Source organism: Azolla caroliniana, unplaced genomic scaffold, assembly GCF_043228905.1.
Source record: "Azolla caroliniana isolate FFs.n. ecotype wild unplaced genomic scaffold, voAzoCaro1.0.p SCAF_11, whole genome shotgun sequence".
Lineage (NCBI taxonomy): Eukaryota > Viridiplantae > Streptophyta > Polypodiopsida > Salviniales > Salviniaceae > Azolla > Azolla caroliniana.
The window spans coordinates 13,714,900-13,737,799 of record NW_028230446.1 but is presented as its reverse complement, the minus strand read 5'-3'; the positions used below and the strand labels follow the sequence as shown (position 1 = coordinate 13,737,799).

Genomic DNA, 22,900 nt, shown 5'->3' with positions numbered 1-22,900 from the left:
CGTAGATTTGAGTTGAAAAATAATGATCCTTTCACAAACTTATATCACAATATAACTTTTTTGAGAATCTTGGTGAAGCGTTGATTAAAGGAAATTTTAATGTTACAATTGGAAATATCAAAAGAAAATATAACATATTCATGTCTATTATTACATGACTCAAAAAGGTTTGTTTCATGATGGATTATGGAAGGATTATATTATGACGCAAAACAATCTTGCTTTATATCTCTCTTTCCTTGGCTCCCACACCATCCTAGAATAAACAAATACTTGTTCATCCACTACATATCAGAGCTACATCTTTTATTGTATTTTTAACAATAGATACATATATGCATACAATAATTGCAAGTAAAGAACCCGTTAATTAGATCCTCTACAAATAGCATTGGAAGACATACAGCTCAAGCATAAATAAATAATAGTTAACAAAACTACATTTTTGCTATCAAAGGTTTCAACATACCTACATTTAGTTCTTCATTGAGCACACACATGACCTTCAGTCAAGCAAGAGTATAATCTTGTAGTTACCACCCTTCTCTTTATGAGTTGACTTTACAATATAATTTCTTTCCTCTAGAAAGACAAAGATGAAAATTAGCTTTAACTACTTCCACATTTCTAACATTTTAAAAAATTGAAGCGTAGGGTTAAATTAGTATTTTACAATGGCCTGCGGTTAGATTTGCATTAAAGAGGAGATCCAATCAGACAAAAAAAAAATTGACAGAGAAGTGATCGGAACATCCCAACAAAAAGTGATTTCCCCTTGGCATAAAATCTTTTGGCTTAAAATTAACATGGAGCTCAAGCCCACTACTTTGTAACAAACTCACCAGTCAATTGTTCTGAATAACTACATCCATATTTGCTTCACTAGCACCTTCCAGTATTTAGGATCTCAACCCACTCAGTGGCAAGATACTTGAATCAATGATTATTTTATAATGCCTGAATATATTTCTACAGTATTTAGTGAGCACCTTGAACACCTGGGTTATTATTGTAATGTAGCACTTGTACTCAGTGGAAAAACAAACTGCACTGTTCCATATGGTACACAATACAGCAATTATTGTTTTATTTACAAACAGTTCATTCTTATAAAAATGCAGCAATAATGAATAGCAACACCTACTGTATAATGACTTTTGGATGATAATCCATCGACAGCATCCACAATACATTGACATCAACAAATCCCGCCCCTCCACACAAATATACCATCTAGCTTAAAAAATGGAGGAATCTTTTGACATTAAAATGCCGTGGGCATGTCACAGGATCTGACTCTAAATATCACATGAGAGTAGACTCAATGTCTCAGGGATCTTTGGATATTATATCGGTCAGTGTTTCGCAATCGATTATCATTAATGCTAATTTCACTCCCAATATCGGAGCTAGTATAGCCTGACTGACTCAACGGTGATTGTGGCGGGTATCCGGTGTAGGACGGCTTTCCAGACTCAGAATCTGACAAGCTTGAACCAGACATCCGTCTTCGATGTCTTGAAGCTGCTGCTGGACTAGACCGGTTATTGATAACATCAGAGAGTTTAGCAAGACGACTCTCAGGACCATACTCTGATTGCTGCACTTCATGCCCATGTCTGAAGCAAATTGTATTCAGTCTCGTTCTGTTTAACTCTACCTGAAGAAACCTTGCACAAATTTGTTGTTCCAATACCTGCAACCAGAAATTGGTGAGTATATAAAGCATTTTTCAGTAGTATCCAATATAATGCAATATGAAGTATCCATACATGTACCTTTATAATAATAAAGTCTAATTTGGCTTCATATACACATATGTCGGTTTCATAGGTAATGGCTTTTTGAAGATGTTAACATCTAATTTCAATTCATTACCTTCCCATGTTACAAGACAATCAAGAGCAACACAAGTAGGGTCTTAACACAACATTAGGAAGGGGATACAATAGATGAACAATAGAGATTTGCCATGCATGTAAACCATATCCATCTGGACCACAGCTTCGTCACACTTGTCAACAAATCAAGGCCATTATCACCTGACATCACTTTGGATCCCTCCATCTTGGACCAACCCATGCTGGAGATCTTTTAAGATAGGAGATTCAATCTTAACTACAAAAAATCATGGCATGGACTCCAAATGGAGAGAGAATGAAGACATGGCTCTCACCACATATGAAGATGGGCCGGATTACTAAAGAACCCCAAGAAGATACCATAGAAGAAAGGACAAGATAGGAGCACCCCCAGGTAGTGACTGAATGGTGCAAAAGTACCCAAAAGGCACATTTCATTAGATGTCAAAGAAGGCAAGGTAATCAGCATATCTACCATTATACAATGCTATAGTAAGATTTGCTAGTATGGGGAATATTGCACTACTAGGAGACTTCAATGCACCAACTAAAAATGACCAAACAACTATATTCAACACAAATGAAGCCGTGTATTGAGAATTTATGGCAAAAGAAGTTGGTCTAAAGCAAAAAGCTCATGATAGGAGTGGGAAGTGTACATGGCAAACACTTTCTAGACTTGGGAAGTGTACATGGATTTGTGATATGTAATGCTTTATCGCAATGGTCCAGATCAGATGCTTTGACATTATGGAACCCAAAGGGTGGTGCAAGAACAGATTACCTGATGGTATCCCCATCTGTTATAGCCAATATAAGAGAGATAGCTATCTCCATCTCTGGCAGACCTACCACCTTGGCAGCAAATCACGAATAGCTATGCTAGGTGAATGAATGCATAAAGGATGTGTATTCTAAGAAGAAGAGTGGTTTGAAAAATAATTGTTTAGCTGGAAAATAGTTTGTGTATAGCTGTGGAGTATATGCATGCTAGATTTGGACCCTTTCACACCCCTAGAGGAAGTTACACAAGGATCATCGAAGTCACAGCATAAATCAGCCACAAATGCCTTTCCTCACATAACTGTCAATACATCCAAACCTGGTAGAGCCCCACAGAATAGTTGGTATCATGAGGAATGTTGGGGTACAAGGAAAATCGGAATTTATACGCACAAAAAAGCAATAACAACCTTCCAGCACCTTATGAGGAAAGAGATCAGATTTGGCTAAATTTGAAGCACACATGTATCTTTTGTTCCCATGACAAGAAAGTAAAAGAGCAAGGAAAATGTGTTAGGAGACCCAATCTACCACAGAACTGACCTCACCCATAGTGGCATGAATGATATCCCTGAGGAACCCCACTCATCCACCCACATTCACACGATGATGTGGATCTACCTTTTTTTAATCCACAATATGCAAGAAATGACATTTATCAGTTACAATTTGGAATGGCCCAACATCATGATGGATTGATACCTGAGAACTTGATCTATACCTGTCACAACTTGTCCGCTGATGATCCATACCTTAATAGAGCTACGTGTGAAGGTTTCCCTACTAGCCAGATAGAGTATATCATTATACCAATCTTCAAGAGTGGAGACCCCATGATGCCGAGCAACAATAGGACAATCATGATTGACCATTATTTGGCTAAACTATATGGCTTGATACTACGGCCAGAGTTGAGTATATGGGCAGAGAGGTAAGGCTGTCGTTCAGCAGGATAGGCAGGCTTTTGAAAGAGCCTCACAACTTTTCAATCGCATATTGACCCTTTGAGCCCTTACTATGGAGCATAGAGCCCATAAAAAGAGGAATTTTTGTTGTTTTATGTATTTCTGAAAAGCCATGAACTAAATTGAGGTAGCTGCAGATTGAAATATTTAGAGATTGAGGTAGGCAGATATACACACACCTCTGAAAGAAAGAATCTGATAATTGCATTTATCAGAAGGTGGGAGTGAAATCTGAAGAATATTGTGTTTGTCAATGTAATGTTTCTTATGAAATAAGAGGGAGATGCCACTGCATCTTTAACTAAAGCTTTGGCCCACTATGCAAGGTAATGAAATATGAGAACCAATAGCGCTTGGGACTAGAAGTAACATGGAGGCATTGTTGGACAACAGTTTAACTACACAAGATCATCAACAACGAACAATCACAACTTTCCTTAGCCCCATTGCTCATATGCATGCAACAAGTTAATCAAGGCTACAGGACTGGGCTCCTCAGCAAGACATTGCAAAGGGATTGCAATAGATCGGGCAATAGCAAAATGTCGTCAACATAGACCCCAGCCCTCTGAACCATGACCACACCATCCTTGTCATCAACAAATAAAGGCCATAATCTCCTGGAATCACATGTGTTTCCCTCATTTCAGTGACCCTCTATTCTAGATTGCTTCATGCCGTAGATCCTTCAAATGCAGAACTTATATTCGGCTGACTTCAAAATCTTACATGTATAAATAACAGGATTCTTTTAGCCACTTCTTCTTTGTTTTGGTTACATTTAGTTAGTTTGTTATCCAACACAAGACAACATTTTAAGATTTAAAATACAGAAATTATATTCTATCTGATTTGAGAGGCTTACAGTATAGATAACTGGATTCTCTTTAATTAGTTGCATTTTTTTGGTTGTTCTCCAAGACAGAGACAACATTTGAAGATGTAAACTCTTGTTTGTTCTTACAGGCCATTTTGGCCTCTTAAAATATGTCAATATATCTTTATTTCTTTCTTTCTCCTAATGCTAGAAAGTCAACCCCGGGATACACAAATGGGCTTCAGACCAGGACATAACAAAGGGGTTACAATTGATCGGGCAATGGCAATTTGCCATGCACGTAGGCCTCGGCCTCATGGACCACGACCTCGACACCCTTGTCATCGACAGATAAAAGCCATTATCTCCCACTATCGTAGGTGCTTCCCTCGCTTCGGAGACATTTCCATTCTGGATCGACCTATGCTAGAGATCTTTCGAAGACAAAAGCTACAATATACCTAACTTGAGGATCTCACATGTGCCAAAAACCAGATTCCCTCATTTCTTTTTTTTTCATGTTATTTACTTTTTATCTTTACTGTGTAATATTTATTTAATTTTGATTTGTTCTCAAAGACGAGACAACACTTAATATATAATCTCTTATTTGGTCTTATAGGCCATTTTGGCCTCTTAAAAGACATTAATATATCTTTCTTTCTTCTTTCTTTCTTCTATGAGACCCTACACATGACTATATGGAAGTGCAATGGCTCTCTACGGAAAGATGTTGGATATTTTGAAGATACATTCAAAAACATGGATAGTGCTATGTATACAGTGACCCACCAATGCATGGCTGGCAAACTCCCTGATGTACAAGGATATAGATGGGAGTCAATATGTCGTTCCCAACCTGGGACACCGGGAAGCACTAGAGGTTCGACAGGAGTGTCTGTGTTATAATTTGTTGTTCTCAAAGACAAGACAACGCTTAAGACATAATCTCTTGTTCGGTCTTATAGGCCATTTTGGACTCTTAAAAGACGTTAATATATCTTTCTTTCTTTCATGAAACAGATGGATGACATGTAAAAAACCACTTACATTCAGTTCTTCAGGTGAAATGGGAAGATTTTTTCGTTCCTCTGGCCCTCCTTCATCAATAGTACCCCTAGTCGATCTCTTTGAATGAAGTTCAAACTCACGCATTGTCTCGATTACCTTCTTTTTCAGTTGTTCACGAAGTGTTGCTAACGTAGCTTTTGCTGATACAGTTAAATGAGCCTGAAGCACAGTTTCTAGGTACATAAGCTGCAAACAATACCAATCACAGTTAGAATGAAACTGAACTTTCCTTCTTCACAGATAGATGATTGCATGATATAAGCAAGTCATCCACGTTAAATGACTTGTTACAAAAAAAAGAGAACTAGATACGATTTAAAGATAACATTAGTGCATCAGAGAATCAGATAAAAAAACGGAAATCTGATCTGGAGATGAGAATACAGAATTATGTAGTGCTACACAAACGGAATCCGTAGTGGAAAGACAATCTAGAGGTAGTCGTGTATATCTGCCTACCTCAATCTGTAGCTGATGTGATGAAGTTCGCAGCTGCCCTATCACACTACGCAGCGCATAGGATAGATGTATGTCCCTATAAGGTGGCCTGATGACAAATCCATCCTCCGATGTATGTAAGAAGTGTGTCTTATAGTGGGCCATCTTTGTACCAAGTGGTATTTTGGGGCTGATCCATGTTATCTTGTTTTCCAAGTTAATAATATCAGTTCGGATCACTCTATTCTTTTCCACTTTGGTCATATTTAGATGGGGAGAGTTCAAGCTATATTGGAATGGGGGTAGTGCATTTATACTCAATGCCATGTGACTTGAACCATTGCTGCATTTCAGCATACCAACAATGAACATCTCCATTTTCAGCCAGTTGTCTTGATGACATAAGTGCCAACCTTCGGTACCTTCGTTTCGGGAGCTCCCAAAGACATTGGGTACATGTCACTGATTGGAACAATGCCTCGGTGATTATAGGTGTCGTTCCCATCTCTGCCCGGATTATATCATGGGGCACCAATGCTCTGCTCCCTATCATGCGGGCAATCATTGATACTAGTGGTCTCTCTAAATCTTTCCAATGATTCTCGCGTTGTTAAGACTCAGTCCCCATGTTTCTACTCCACAGAGAAGAGTTGGTGTGACAAGTGTATCACGTAACCACTACTTAGTTTGTGGCTCTTGGAACTACAAATGTGCACATTGTCTCTTAAGAGCACAAAGGGTTGCATATCCACAAGTCAGGCACAAGCAGCCTCCTATATGGAGAACCTAGGCCCTGTAAATGTTACTCATAGGTATGTGTAGGAGCATGTGCATTCCACCTTTTCCTCACCCAAGAAGAATTCTGGTTCTGATCTAGTTGCCCATGCTTGAGTGGTGTTGAACACCATCACTTTAGTTTTATCCATGTTTATTGACAAACCTTTGTTAGTACAAAATAGTTTTACGGCATTGAGATGTCTTTGTAGTTCCTCAGGAGAGTCAGAAATCAGCACAATATCATCAACATATAGCAATATTTGTATAGCTATACGTGCTAGGCATGCTCCTGAACTCCCAAATCTCTCTACATAATGGGATACCTCATCTATATAGAGACCGAAGAGAGTGGGTGATAGACCGATAGTGGGCGCCCTTGCTTCACTCCGATTATGCTGGCCACCGCCTTTGACAAACCCTTGGGAGACCACACTTTTCCTAACACAGATTCAGAGTGCCCATTGCCGAGAAGTTTGGGAATCTACCTGTATGCTTGCATATACCATGCATTTCAAAACAACGTACTCCTGGGTTTCTGGCCTATTAAGATCACAAACATGGCATGTTTGTTTCTCATCAACACATTGGCAACCTTCTCTACTATGAGCATACGAGATCTCTAGCTATGTCCATCATGCTAATAGGTGTACTTGAACTTCTGGCATATATTCTTGGTAGCTCTCCCAATATTGGGCATTCATGTACTTAGCAATAATACCAATGTTTTGACCTGTGTGTGACTGTTTTGCATTTCTTGGTGTGCGGAGTATGGCTATCCCAAATTGAAGCTTAGTTGTCTCACCTTTTCTTCCGCACTCTAAAGGAAATAGATATACCCACTCTCCTTTCATCTAGAAAGAAAGGAAATAAAAGAGAAATCATATTTACATCCAGTGCATACAAGAAATGTAATCCACTTTGGGGTGCATGATAATGGTCTGGCACCATGTTCGCTGCAGTTGCATGAATGCAGTGTTAGGCAACACCTTTTCAATTCCTCATCGGGGCTTCAAATCCCCCTCTCCAACTGCCTCTGTTGTGCTTAAGTGGTGTATGTCCAAATTTTAAATTTCCATGTATTCTTCTGCCATCTCTCAATGTGAAAGCTCATGAGATCTCCATAATTCCATTAAATCTTAAGCTAAACATATGGGTTTCATCGAAATCAGACAATGATTCCAGAACAATTCAAAAGGTAACAAGAAAATTAGAATCACCTCTAATGCCAGTTGAGCAAAACCATTCAGATCAACAACTCGTAATTGCTTCAGCAAATTTTGGTTCAACACATTCAATAAAGCATCCATTAACCCCTCAATCAGGGTTGGTAACGCCTTTTCTAAGTATGGCTTTGCTCCAGCATACAACTACAAACAAAAATAACCTAGCCTCTCAAAAACAACTTAGTTAGAGAAAAACAGAAACACACTTGAATAGTCTTATCATAAAGTCATACCTCTGCATGTACAGCAATAATAGGATGTAGCAACTCAACTGCTGCATCGCGTATTCCCTAGCCAGAAAAAAGAAGTCTGAACACATTTTCCTTTCAAATAAAGACTTGGAAAAAAAGACAGCTACCTTAACATCTGGAGCAGCTCCCCATTGAATACCATCTTCCAAAAAGTAAGCACCCGCAGCAGTACCTATGACAGTTGCCTGAAAATAATACTTTTTCAGTCATGTCTGATCTGTAATGAACCAGAGTAATATATTCACCATTGTGATTGGTGGATTTAGGGAAGGGGAAGGCATCAGGATTTGCTTAACCTTTGTTTCTGTATATTTCACCAGTATGTTTTCTTCTGATGCACAGAAGGCGTCTCTTAGTTTATCTAAAAGGCTGGAACCATTTTCAGAAAGTCCTGGCTGCCTGAGATCATATAACACTGACGTCATATAACCATTTTCATCGTTATGTCAAAAGAATGTAATTTTGTTAAGATAGTTACTTTTTTCCATCACCCTAAGAAAGATTTTTCACTAATAGAATCCTGGGCCAAACAAGAGAATCACTCCTTCATACATTACAAAGAATTTAGACTGCCAACACTCTGAAGCACTTATGTGCAATATTTTATTGTTAGAATTACAAAATATGCATAAAGACTTGAACAATGGTGAATTTGTCGATTTATCTATGTCTCAATATTCATCAGAATAAATAATTCTATTAATTTTTTCTGATGTATCACCTCTCATATACATTCTCTCGTGATGATGCATTTTAAATTTAAACACTATTCAAACAATTATCTCCCAACTGAAGAGAGATTAAAATAACACTGATATGCTTAGAATTATACAAAGTTATCAGCAAAAATTCGCGATATTGGCAATCATTCTATGTAAACTTGACATCATTTTGATAGCGTAATAAAAGCAGTACCCTGATGAAGACCAGATATATTGGTACTTCTGTAATAATCCAGGAAGTAATGCTGCTTTGCAGTATCCCACATTGCTCAGGACCATCAGCAATCGCTGATGAGGACTAATGACTTTGACCCCTGCTTGAAGACCAGTAAAGTGGTCTCCTATTGTGCCATCTAAGCTCTCATTTTCAAAAACCCGACATTTCTCTGAAAGATTTGCGGCTATCTTATCCAATATTTCTGTTCAAAACAGTGACACTAAAGAGTTAGATTAATGTGGCCATGTATGAGATTAAAAAAGTGTATGTAAGTCCATCCTACACAGGACAGCTTAAACTCAAACTAAGCTGCACCCCAAATCAGTAATAATGAAAAATCCAGTACCATCAAGTTAAAAATATGAATCATTTTCACAACAATGTTCAAGGTTAAACAAAACACCAACCATGTAAGGTGAAAAAGCAGTTGTAGAACGTGGACTTAACAGAATCTTGAATAGCACATATTTCTGCACTCAGATCATTAACCTTGGAAGTTCGCACCTTAAGCATCTCCAAGATTCTGGTTGTTCCAATAAAGGAGTTCTCTAAGCATATAGAACATAATATGGTATTCTAAAATAGAGTTTTATCTAAAAACTAAAATTACTCTTCAATTTGACCCATTGTAGCCATTATCATAGCTCGAAAGCACAAAGGAAGCCCAGAAATAGCAAATGCTGTCCCACCACATTCGATAGCGGATACCGGCAACCAATCTTCTTCACTGTCAATTTTCAATGTTGCATCTTGAATGAAAGAACAAAGCCTTGATACAAAATTCTGTGTGATTTGAGCTTTCAGGACAAAAAGGAGTTGCACTGTAAAACCATAACATATGTTGTCAATTCTAAATGACAGAAGCAAGCTATTTAACCATAAAAAATGTTGTCAGTACTATTGACAGAAGCAAGCTACTTAAGCACAAATACTTAACTATAAAATCAAATAGAGATGTAAAGGGAATATGGTATTAAAAAATCAATCTTCGCAATAAATGTGCTTATAGGTTTAGAAACAAAGGATGCAGAAAATAAAAAACAGTGTTTCGTCAAGAGACACTAATGCATTGTCTTAACTCAGTTCAGCTCCGTACTCTTATCTTTTATCAGGATAGAGTACAATTAATAACGCAAGAATAAAAGAAAATACCTGCGCTAGAAGGGCCTGCATCATTATTTTCAAGTGCAAAACATGCCTTGGAAACTTCTTCCACAGCTTTCAGCATATAATGGCCCAAGGCATTTGATTCAGCTAAAGCTAGGAAAGCATTCAAGACCTACTTTCAAGACAAAAAGAATAAATTTATAACCAATTAACATCATATCAACTCACGAAGAGCACATTACCAGAAACGTAGTATAGAGGACAATATGGTGAATTTTAAACAACTGAGATTATACAAGGTTTCTTTGAAAAGATGTTTTTTATTATGATGGTATGCACAAATAAATAGCTAACCCAGATAAACATAAGGAAATTTGAACCTTGTCATAGGAACCAGTGGGACCATGCAGTGATATAACGTTAGAAGAATAAGAGTTTAAGGCAGCAAACAAGATCAAATTACTAGCAAAATTAAGTTGAAAATTCGAATCAAACATGTCACCCTTTCAACTGAGCAAAGTGTGAATAACACTGTTAACAATATCCACAATGAGGTCATCTACAAGCCTTCAAGAAACACTTTAGAAAACGTAAGAGTTGGAAACATAAATTGCAATGCAATAAGCAGACAATTAAAACAATGTATTCATGTGTTTGAAACAGTTAGAAAATGTGCCAACAGCTGATATAATGCCTCCTCCAAACATCACAGAAAATACTAATTCACTGCAAGCTTGAACAACATTAAGTTATGTACTGCAAACACCAAACCAGAGATAGCATATTCACAAGTTTGCAAAGAAAACAGTATGATAGCATGCGACTCCATCAAAAAGGGTTGAATTAGCATTTCCCAAACAAAATAGGTTATAGATCAGTGTTTTAAGAAGGATCTTCCTATAACAAACCTTCTCCAATCAAAATTCCCTTATTCAGGCAATGCATAAAAATCGGTATAGCTAGCAACATTAGAATTTCCAGGATGACGGTACTATCCCTCCTCACCGAAGAAGCCGATTCAGAAGAAGCCCTTTTACGCATTATACGTTTATTAGTGCTTATCATTGTTATCATCATATTCAACTACTAGGGTGGCACTCACAAACATTTATTAAGAGCCCTTCGGAATGGGAGGAAGCTTATTTTTGTTCTTATAAATTCATGTATCCTATTAATAAATAAGACTCTGAAAGACATCTGAGTTTTCCTTTATTTACGTAAATACTCATGCGTTTCTGTTATTCCCTGCCCTTCGTTAAACCCAGAAAGTGCAAGTATATGTGCTATCTGAGAAATGTATGAGGTGTTAGTTCTCAAAGCTTTAACAAAAGTTATAGAAAAGATAGGGGGAGGGAGAACATCCACCTCTGAATCTATCAGATATACATTTACTAAGTAAAACAAACATTATAGAGACATTGGGTGCAAAGATAAATGAAATGGTAAATTGCAACACGAGTCCATTGTCCTGGCAGCACAAACCAACCACAACGCACATTGTTTCAAGCTCAACTTATTGTAGAAAAACACTAAAAGTCCTCTCAAGTTCCAAAATATCTAAACAGTCTCATTCAATGCAGAGGACCAACCAAGAATATTGAAAACCAATATTCTACTTCTTTGTTCTATGATACATTTGTTATCCATGTGTTCATTATCAAAGGTATTCACAGTGCTTAAATATGCAACAGTAAAGAAGAAATCAAAGTAAGCTACATATTTCCATCTGGAAATCTTATAAACAGTTAACATGAATAGTTTGATCTGAACACAGAAAACATCACCAAAGAACCCACAAATTACTTACCTTGGTTTGATACAATGATACTATGCCTACAATCATAGTAACAACTTCATTTAAAGAATGCCCATGCAAGGTTCCACTGCTTCCTGCAGCTTTGTTATCTCCTCCGAATCCATTTGCTACACTTCCATGAGAAATCTGTGATAGATAAAAAAAATCATGTTTCAGCAATATGTAAGAAACATATTATCCTACATCTTACCAGAATCCCCAACCAAAAGAGACCATAAACGTAAAAAATTATCAGATTACACAACTGCACAGCCTTGACATTATCAATATAGATTTAAGGATCACAGAACAACAGTAAAATTAGGATTATTGCGATGACAGAAATCATCCAGGTAGTTTCCCCATACTCCACCTACATACAATAGGTTGCGCTACACATTAATATATCTTAAAAGACGTTAATATATCTTTCTTTCTTTCTACACCACCAAGGGATATCATTTGTGCCCATATTTGCATCACGCTAAGGTTTTAAATAGATTCAGTATGAAATCATCAAAGTTTTTATACTAGAGAAACACAGAATATTTCTTGTAAAACTGCCAATCTCTCTCACCTCTCCTCAGAAATGTAATTGGATGAAAAGAAGACAGTTATCCAACTTCATAGAGGGAACATTTTCTAAAAACAATTTATGATAATTTTCCAGAGGAATAAATAAAGTGTGATGATGCATAATAAACAAAGTGTGCAAGGCAATATGAGGATATCAGCACAGATCTACTCGAATTCACCGACCACATTACACACAACAATCTAATGTTTAAAGAGGGTACTAACCTTAATCTTTTTAAACAGTTCATAATGTGTGTTCTCACAAGATTAATAAGAACCCAGAATGTTTGATTACAGAGTATTATCAATTCAGATTAAAGATATGTTGCCAACAGTTGCCCTATAGTTTTGAAAACGCAGACTGAGTCATTACAGCAAAAGTTTTAAATAGTGGAGTGAATTCAGGACATATCAATTACCGAAGCAATTCACATTCGTGCTTTTCTTGAGGCATTTTGTTATTAAAAAGCTATCATTATAAGCCAACAGGAAGAATGTCTTCACATACTTTTCCAAATTTCCCATTGAATATTGCCGTTGCTAAACGCCAAAACGAGGGCAGATATTGCACCAGCACTAAGGTTAAGCGATGAATAAGCCTGCTGATTAGTGTATCTGAGTGTTGCGTCATAAGATTTTCAATGCCTTTATTGAGAGATCCTCTTTCTTGTTCATCAAAATTCAAGTAATAATCTAGATCAGACTGTAATAGAAAAGAGAAACATAAGCATATGTCTGTTATTTCTGAAAGGAAATTAGAAACCATAATATCTCATACTGCTTTGTTTGACTCTATTTGAAGTTCTTTCCATCGTGCATCCAATTCTGCCTTCGCTGAAAACTCTTTTTTCATTTCCTCCACTCTTTCGCTATGTTCCAGAGAGCAACCCTCCAGAAGTTCCTCAATGTGCAAGCTCTACAAAATACATGCATAGATAATTGCAACAGTACACAATAGGAGGTAAATTCAATGACATACAACAGGTTGCAAACCTGAATTGTCAGATAATGCCAAATTGGATCAGAGCCTGGCTCCAACTCTAAGAGCAGTCGAACAGTGCTCTCCAGCTGTCAAAAAAACAAGCAGGCAAGGATTAATTAAATATATCAAATTGAAATAACAGTTGATTTCTGCTTGACAGTTTATATCTAGTGAGTGACTAATCTGAGAACCTCTCAGTTGAAGAACTTGCTTACTTGATTAAACTCCATATTCGGATTTTCCATAGATTTCAAAAGTTTTTCCTTAAACTCCGTAATTACTTTCTCTACTTCTTCAAGCACTTTCTTCAAAACTGTAACCTGCACAAAAGCTCCCAACAGAAATGTCTGCATGATTATCTTTGATCCCAATTTTACAAATGTCGAGTGTTGCTTTCTGCATTAGCCAGAAACAATTATTTCAAAGAGAAAATGAACAGAATTACGTGGGTAGGCAGGACTAAAGACTTCGCTTTCTTGTATTCCCTCACAGCCATGTCATACTCTCCTTTGGTAATGCAACTACGAATAGTACTTGGAAGATTAAACAGGGTTCTGAAACGCTGAAGCATCCCCTGAACAGACCTTATACGCTCTGCTTGAACCTGAATTATTGGAATCAATACTTCAAATTTAAGCTAAACTTCTGAGCAATTTGAGCACCTCATAATATCATTTTCCAATCAGCCGAATCTTCAAAATGCATAATGCATAATATGCAAAAAATAAGATGTGAACACCACTGCAGAGACTATGATTCTGCTTTGAAGATTATGTAGTGTGACCAGAACCCTACTACAGTTTATACAACTCACTTTCAAGACAAAAGACTGAATGCAATAGCCAGACAATGGAAGGGTATAAATAAAAAACAATGCAACCTTAGGTACAATTCACCAAAAGCTTCATTTACATATGATTTACCAAGCCCATTATATTCATGCATATATAACTTTTTCATAAAGTAATGAGTATCGAAAGCAGTAAAGAGTAAAATAACTATTAAACAGTAGAAATACATTATTATCTACAGTGCTTAAAAAATATAATTCTGGAAACATTACTCCTCAATTTCATCTATCCTCAGCATAAATGTGTCACACAAACATGCAAAGAGATGTAAACGCAAAGACATTCTAGCATACCTGGCGCTCAAAAAGAGGCTCAAAGGCTCTATTTGCAACATTAACCACCTCACTTATAGAGTTACTTAAGTGAACGGTACCAGCACCTTCTATATCCGTTTCTATTTGTTGCAACTTCAAGTGTATATCTGTATACATGAACCAATCAGATTTCACAGTTCACCACAGGCTAAACTTGTAAGAGATGATTTTTTATAAAAGCCCTCACCATCAATTGTAGATTTACAAGACACAAAGCAGTCAAAATTTTCCTTAACAAGTAGTTTTAATTGTAGCTTCCGGTTCTGGAGATCCAGTTTCAATGATTGCTGCCCAGTATCAAGGTCTGCATGGCTTGTATTTTGATGAATGTGGCTTAAGAATAACTTCGGGTCGAATTTCTCAGAATGATACATAACTTTTTCTGTCAAAATGAGACAGCAAAATTTAATTTATATTCCTTATTTCAGATCATTAAAACCCTCTAGAGAAGTAAAAACGAGTTTGAAATACTGCATTATTGTGAGCACATATATTTCTTGATGTGAGCTTCTATAATATTTATGTAAAGGTCCAAATGCAGCATTTTGTACAATTTTCCATGCGGAAATTTAAAACAAATGACAAATAGAGCTGCCATAGAGCTGCCAATCCTGCAAGTGCAACACCATTATCTTCATAATGTATGACCTAGCCTAGACAAAAGAGCTTTCTCACCACCATTTATTTCATATTTGTGCATCATTTTTGCTGCTTTGCAAGATATGTAGATTGAGAAAAAAGCAGAGTAAAAGTGTCAAGAAGACAATAAGGAAAAGGCATGCACACATGCAACTGGCTTCGTGAAGCTTGGCCAAGATTGACTCTATCTCATCCTCATGTTGCTGAGCTAGTTTTTCCATTGGTTTCTTCCAATCTTCTCGCTCCATACTACTCAGATTGCACCAAAGTGCCCCAAATATCTTTGATCAGTTTAGAATTCCCACTGAAGATCATAAGACGAAGAGACAGAATATTTTTTCCTTATTACACTCAAACAGTCGATAACGATGCAAAGACCTCAAGAAGTGAATTGTGATTGTTAAAAAATAGTGAAGGTGTCGTGTTAATTACCTCTCAAAGTAGGATCTCTAACAGCACTTGCTTCTGTACCCTCATTCTCGATAGAACCCTTTTGTACCAAACACAAATTTCGTGGATCTATAACACTGTCATAAATTAAACTTATTAGATGATGCCAAATAATAAAATAGCTATACTATCATAGAATTGCATTATACAACAAGAACATATGATTCAGCATCGTGTCTATATATAGTAAGATAACATAAAGTAAAAAACAAAATCAACTCACCCCAGTCCTAATGGATCGATGAGATCATTGCCTCGAGGAAAACCCTCAGCTACCATGCTAGCCTTCCGCCTAAAAGTGGGCACTTTTCTTACATTTGGAATGGCTGTTAGCTTTGCTTCCCTCATTTCTCTAACCATTCTTGCAAGCTGTTACACATCAAAATTTGCAAATTTTGAGCCTAGTTTAAAACACCAAGTAAAACAATGAACACGTCCAGAATCAAATAAGCACCAAATTCAAATTCCTGATGAACTAGGATTAAAATTACATGTGAAAATAATGCTGAATGTCCTCATATGTGAGACCTCCCAGCGTGAAATTTTCAGGTTCTAAAACATTCATGCCACATAGGTCACATATCCTTTTTCTCATATGTTGAGAAATAACAAAAGAACGAGATGTTAATGTATTTGGTGAGGTCAAAATGGCCTACGAGATCAAGTGAGAGATTATGTTGAAACGTTGTCTAATCTTTGACAACAGACCCAAATTCATTATAATTAAATAAGTAAAACTAGCTAAGATGCCAGAGGATGTGCTTAACTAAACGCTCAACATTTTGAGCTTAAATTGTTGAAATTTTTGCGTTCAAAAGATCTCCAACATGGGCTCACCCAAGGTGGAGAGGTATTTGAGCTGAGGGAAGCACCTTCAGTATAGGTGAAAATGACCTTTATTTATCAAGAACAAGACTGGAGGTCATGGTCCAAATGATTGTGGCCTATGTGAATGACAAATTTCTATTGCCCAATCTATTGTAATCCCTTTCCAAGTTGTGGTTGAGAGTGTAACCCCTAGTGTGACTTGTGGCATAAAAACTGACGAGCTAAATAAAGCTGAGATGGTTCTTTGTTGTTGTGGTTGTATTGTTGTTCAACAACATCCCGTTATGCCTCTTAAATTCAAGCAACAATAGTCACAAACATTGTTAAGTCTTCAAAAACTGTTACCATGTAGAGTGAATCAACATCTTGTTTAAGAAAGCAGTCATATCCCCCTCTTACTCCATAAAAAAGGCAGGGGCAATTGGCTGATCTATTTTTCCATAGATTTGTGTGCATATCTACCTTTCAAACCTATGAGGTGTGCAAAAAAGAAGGCTTTATAATGGGCCATCTTCCTTCCAATAGGCACTGTGAGGCTGATCCACAGTCTTTAACTATCCAATTTAATCATATAATTTCAAATTGCTCTATTGTTATCCACTTTGATCATGTCCAAGTGTAGATAAATGTGTCTGCATTTATATGCCATGTGACTGGTGCCATTCATTTCAGCACAACACTGATTATCTCCATGTTCTGCCAGTTGTTCTAATGGCGTAAGTGTCAATCATAAGTATTTTTGCTTTGGAACCTCCACATGGCTTATAGCATGGCTTATATCATGGGGGCATCAAATACTTTGCGACTAAAGTTCTCAAACCTCTTCAATTATGTGTGATTTATGGAGGCATTCCCAAAGTTTTTACCCATAGAACAGAATCACTGCTACAAGGGTATCAAATAACCATCATCTAATTCGTGATTCTTGAAACTGTTTATATGCACATTGTCTTAAATTCAAGCACAAGCACCCCCCCAATGGGAGAACTGGGGTACTGTGTAAAGGCATGTGGAGGATTGTGTGTACGCCACCTTTTCCTCTCCCAATAAGAATTATGGTTCAGATCTATCTTGTTGCCCATGGTCCTATGGTGTTAAACGCCATCATTTTGGTTTTATTAATGTTTCCTGAAAAAGAATTGTCCATACAAAATGTCTTTAAAGCATTTACATGTCTCCTCTAGGGAGTCAGAAATCAACACGTGTCATTAGCATATAGTAATATAGCTAAGTACACATATCTCTGCCAAACATGCTCCTGAACACCAAATTGCTCATCATTTAAGAGACCAAAATGGCATGTTAGACCAAATGAGATATTACATCTTAAAATGTTGTCTACTTTATGAGAATAACAAACGAAAATAAATATAAACAAGATTTAATGAAACTACTTATGGTGCCATATATCCTTGACTAAGCACTTGACGGTGTGAGGTGAGATGGACTGAAACTTCTGTTTTTGAAATATCTTCAAATTGACCCAATTCAAGATAGAAAGATCTCCATAGCAAGGAAATCAACTTCGGTTTCAGAGCAATTATATAAACAATCTTTGAAAGGTCCAAATGTACAATGAGAGAAACAAAATAACACCCTAGCAAAGATATAATACAAAGCATAATAACGAGGAAAGAAAAGAAAAGACAGTGCATTGTGTAAGCAAAACAAGTATCAATGAGTGTACATGCAATAGGAGCAGTATAAGCTGGATGGGAGGCCATTACAACTAGTCCACGAGTATGGGTGGAGGAACACATGAGCAAAATCATGTCAAGACTCCCACATTGGTCTCTCTAATTGTATCTATATCCTCCATAATAAGCTGGATCAGAAACCATTACAACTAGTCCACGAGAATAGGTGGAGGAACACATGAGAGAAATCATGTCAAGACTCCCACATTGGTCTCTCTAGTTGTATTTATATCAAGCATCCTTAGTGGTACAAAATGATGCTCTTGATATGTTAGAACTTGATGCAAACACCACCTACAATGTGACATTGAGAGGCCCAATTGATTGGCTCTAACAACTAGGTTCCCTCAAGCAGAATAGATAGATAGACATATCTTTTTAATATCCACAACAGACCAATTGCGATCTACGAGGCAATGATCAAACTTGGGATTCCTCAGTTTTATGACTGCTGAGAGAGAGGAATAAAGTTATCTTAAAGTATATTAGAACTCACAGTTTTCCAATGAGATGATTTATAAGTAGAAAGGTAGCATTCCCTATGCATCCATGAACAATGCAGAAAATAACCATGATCTATTGGATGTGATCCTATAGGTTATATGACATGCACACACAAACAGACCAATCGCGATCTATGAGGCAATGATCAAACTTGGGATTCCTCAGTTTTATGACTGCTGAGAGAGAGGAATAAAGTTGTCTTAAAGTATATTAGAACTCACAGTTTTCCGATGAGATGATTTATAAGTACAAAGGTAGCATTCCCTATGCACCCATGAACAATGCAGAAAATAACCATGATCTATTGGATGTGATCCTATAGGTTATATGACATGCACACACAAAATATCCAACTATATGGCTGCTGTACAGACCAAACTCATGATGGGATACGTGATGGTTAACATGCAAAATAGTGTTTAAAAATTATTGTCGTAAGGTCATTGGATAACTCTAGGACGATTTGCCCTCTCCTACATATGTTTATTACGACAGCTCAAGAAAGCTTTGGCATCCGATAGTGTGGTAAATAGAAGTATCATACTCAATTCAATAATCTCTGTTTGTTCAAGTGTCACCCTCTACTCTGTTAGTATGGCTGGTGTGGCCCTCACATATGTCTACAGATCTGTCTGTGAGTCTCTGTATCATCCAATGCAAAAGGAGCTGTCCTATGTGGCATTGATCTACTCACGCCATGCAACATGGGGTGGTGGTGATCTCCTCAAAGTAGGACTCTCTCCCCATGGCATTGGAAGCTCTATATTTACATTCCTAGTGCCCCTCACTCTTTATCTCTAGTCCACCCAACGTACATGCGTTGCTCATCCCCACTCTATCTCAAGCTGGTCGGAGAAGACCCAAAGCCAGCAGTCACCATATGGACACTAGGGAACATATATCTATGTAGGTGCATCGACCATCATTCAACACTCTATAGATTTCCAGAGGAATGATAATCCAATAAAGCTTCAAACTTTACCAATTCTTCCAAAACCTAAACAAAATAAAACTGGTCTATTGAAAGAAAAAGAGAAAGAATGTCCCAAATGCATCATTGCAGCATTGACTCTTGATTAATCTGAGTACATCTGGCTTTGATGAACTAGCACTTCAATGCCATGTGCTTCCCTCCATACACATGTAGTGACATTATAGCATCACTAACACATTCACAGCGTCTCTAAATAATGTTTGATCTATAATTTCCCTTATGTGCTGCATTTGTTTGCTCCTTGGTGAGATAATTAAGACCAAAGTAGTAGCTTTTGATTCGTGTGGGGACGTCTCCTCGCATAAAATTATTATCTATTATTTCCCCTCCTTAGAGGAAAACAGGAAAAGAAATAGGATTGGATCACATAACCTCTCCCTCGTCGACACGCTTCCAGCTCTCGGGTTCATCGTCCCCATCTTCATCATCGTCCGAATAGAGATCCTCGTCTCGATGAGGCGCCGAGCCTTTCCTCCGTCTAGGATCGTCATAGTCTTCTTCGTCGTCGTCGGAGGATAAACTGAGGAGCTCAACCTCGGATTCATCATCGTCAACGTCATGATGATGATGGTGGGCGGATGAAGGGAGGGGGCGTGAGCGAGGTTGGGGCTGGGGCTGAGGCTGCGATGGGCGAGGGGGTGGGGGACGGCGAGTGGGCGGGGCGGGAGGGGGTTGTCGAGACGGAGGGCCGGCAGCTGCGGCGGAGATGAGGGGGGGAGGATGATTGGGGGATCTGCCATACGGGTACTGCTGCACCTCATGATCTCCACGCTTTGCCTGTGCCTCCAACGCCCTCTGCAGAAGCTCTTCCTCCTCCTCCTCCTCTGGATCACCGAAGTCGTCATCGTCCATGCTGGATATGGACATCTCTCTCTCTCTCTCTCTCTCTCTCTCTCTCTCTCTCTCTCTCTCTCTCTCTCTCTCTCTCTCTCTCTCTGATCGATCGATCCTTCCTTCCTTCCCCCCCGCAGGCACACACTAAAATGGCTCGACAATGACTACATACAGCAGAGGCATATACGTATACGCATATCTATACGTATACGTATATGTATATTATGTATAATTTATTAGGTGTTATGTATATGTATACATATGTGCAAGAGTGAGTTGGATGGGTCAACACGTATTTTAAGTGTGTGCCTTAGTCTACTAATAGCTACCTACAGACACCCACGCAAGAGCACGAGGGGATGACCGGCGTCCGTGTTGGGCATGGCTTCTCGAGTTTCCCAACCCAACCCCATCCAAGTTTGGAGAACGAACCAAAATTAGTCGTGGACTCAGAAGGTACATCGTTCTCCTCAAGATTTGTTTAAGGACTCGCTCAAGCATATCAAATAAGTACATATCTACATTGGTAAAACAAGCATTGAAGCCTTGTTATGGCATATCGTCAATTGTGCTCGGTCGTTTCATCATTCATACCTCAAGCGCTCAATGCTCTCCCAACAACGAAGTTTGGAATAGATTAAATATCAGCCGCTACAGTGCAAGATATATAGTAATAAACTAGCATAGTTACCCGAAACTCTTGCATTCGAATCAAAATGAATGTCTCCACCTAACTTCGATCACATGGCAAAGCTTGGCTTTGTATACTATGCACTATTCTATTTGATGTGTCACAAGCACAAATCATTATGTGTGGCTATCATTATCGACGTTATCTACTCCCGTGCACCTTGCTCTCAATTATCGATTATCGATGAACTATTGGTCATTTGACAACAATAAATTAACACTTGTGGTGCACACCAATGGCACCCATTGTAAATTGATATTGTTATGGTCATACACCACTCAAAATGACTTCACAAGCTCATTTTTCCTTTGGAACACAATAGTGCTTGGTTGGTTGGCTGCCTTTGGCAACAACTTTGAAACATTGACCCAATTTCAAATGGACATGTTTTTTTCTTTGGTACAAGAATCAAGGATGATGTCGAACACATATTTTGGATATGTCCAGTCATTGATAACTATATTGGATTGTTATGTTTTAAAAAAAAGATGTCCATTCATTAATAGTAAGAAATTAGCGTGGAGATGTTATTCTCAAGTGATTAATGGAGGGAACAACCATCTTGGTGGTTGAAAATGCTAAAAAAGGGCTACCATCTTTGAATGGAAAAAGTGAGTTGTTCGTCTAAGGAGTAATATATTGGAGACATTGAGCAACTGTAGCATTTGAATCCCCGATAAGACAATCCCATTGTCTTTTTAATGTATGGATCATGTCGAACCAAATGTTAAGCACGACTTTAATTAGTGAGATCCTAACTTCATGAAAACCGGAAGCACCTCCCTCCTTCCTTTGTACTTGGTTGGTTGCTAGTGCATTTTCTTATTCCTTGTTAATATACATTTGAGTTTCTTACATTCTATCAATATTTTATCTACCTTGTGTCTCTTTAGACATACACACACACAAACACACATCTAATCTATTCTGCTTAACATAATTACTCTAGGTAATTGTTTACACACAAAGGAGACAACTGATGTCCAAACCACCATTCCCCATGGGAATAATGATGTGGGAAAGTAATTGGCAATTATTCTAAGCTGACATTTCCATACCAATTGTGACTCAAATCGGTCCCACGAACAATGTTTTTGTGATTCTTCCTACAAATGACAGTAACCACAATTAGAGGATACAGTCATTACGTGTAGCCACATACCACAAGCAAGGGTCAAAGCACAAGTAACCATTGGATGCAAAGTATTTGGAGTGAAACTTAGAAAGAAATTTTGGAACGAGACATTGTTGACTCCAATATTGAAATGTTGTTAGTGAAACATCCAGTGAACCATGCAAAAATATGTCAACCTAATTGCACATAATATTAAGAGAAAATTGATTTTTGTTGCCAGTAAATGGATCTGTCCATAAGTTACCTAGTCCCATGCCAATCTAAATAACAGCTGCTTACGATACACCCACAACTTCCAATATGATTTTACATCCTCTATTGGCGGGTCAAATTACCATTTGCGGCCAACATATCCTATTACTTTTATTTTGTAATAA

General features: G+C 37.7%; 1 protein-coding gene across 1 annotated transcript; it reads right to left on the bottom strand.

Moving 5' to 3' along the window:
* Window positions 1–1,033: 1,033 nt before the first annotated feature.
* Window positions 1,034–20,730, bottom strand: LOC147857850 (exocyst complex component SEC5A-like). Its single transcript, XM_087327300.1, has 21 exons — window positions 20,236–20,730; window positions 16,064–16,209; window positions 15,823–15,917; window positions 14,939–15,133; window positions 14,731–14,858; window positions 14,032–14,190; window positions 13,802–13,906; window positions 13,598–13,672; window positions 13,383–13,520; window positions 13,113–13,307; window positions 12,041–12,175; window positions 10,279–10,405; window positions 9,737–9,947; window positions 9,534–9,649; window positions 9,103–9,328; window positions 8,484–8,586; window positions 8,295–8,372; window positions 8,170–8,226; window positions 7,931–8,080; window positions 5,478–5,684; window positions 1,034–1,696 (listed from the first exon to the last, which is right to left on the bottom strand). Exons 1-21 carry the CDS (start codon window positions 20,728–20,730, stop codon window positions 1,322–1,324), a joined length of 3,516 nt encoding a protein of 1,171 aa, XP_087183426.1. The 3' UTR covers window positions 1,034–1,321.
* Window positions 20,731–22,900: the final 2,170 nt, after the last annotated feature.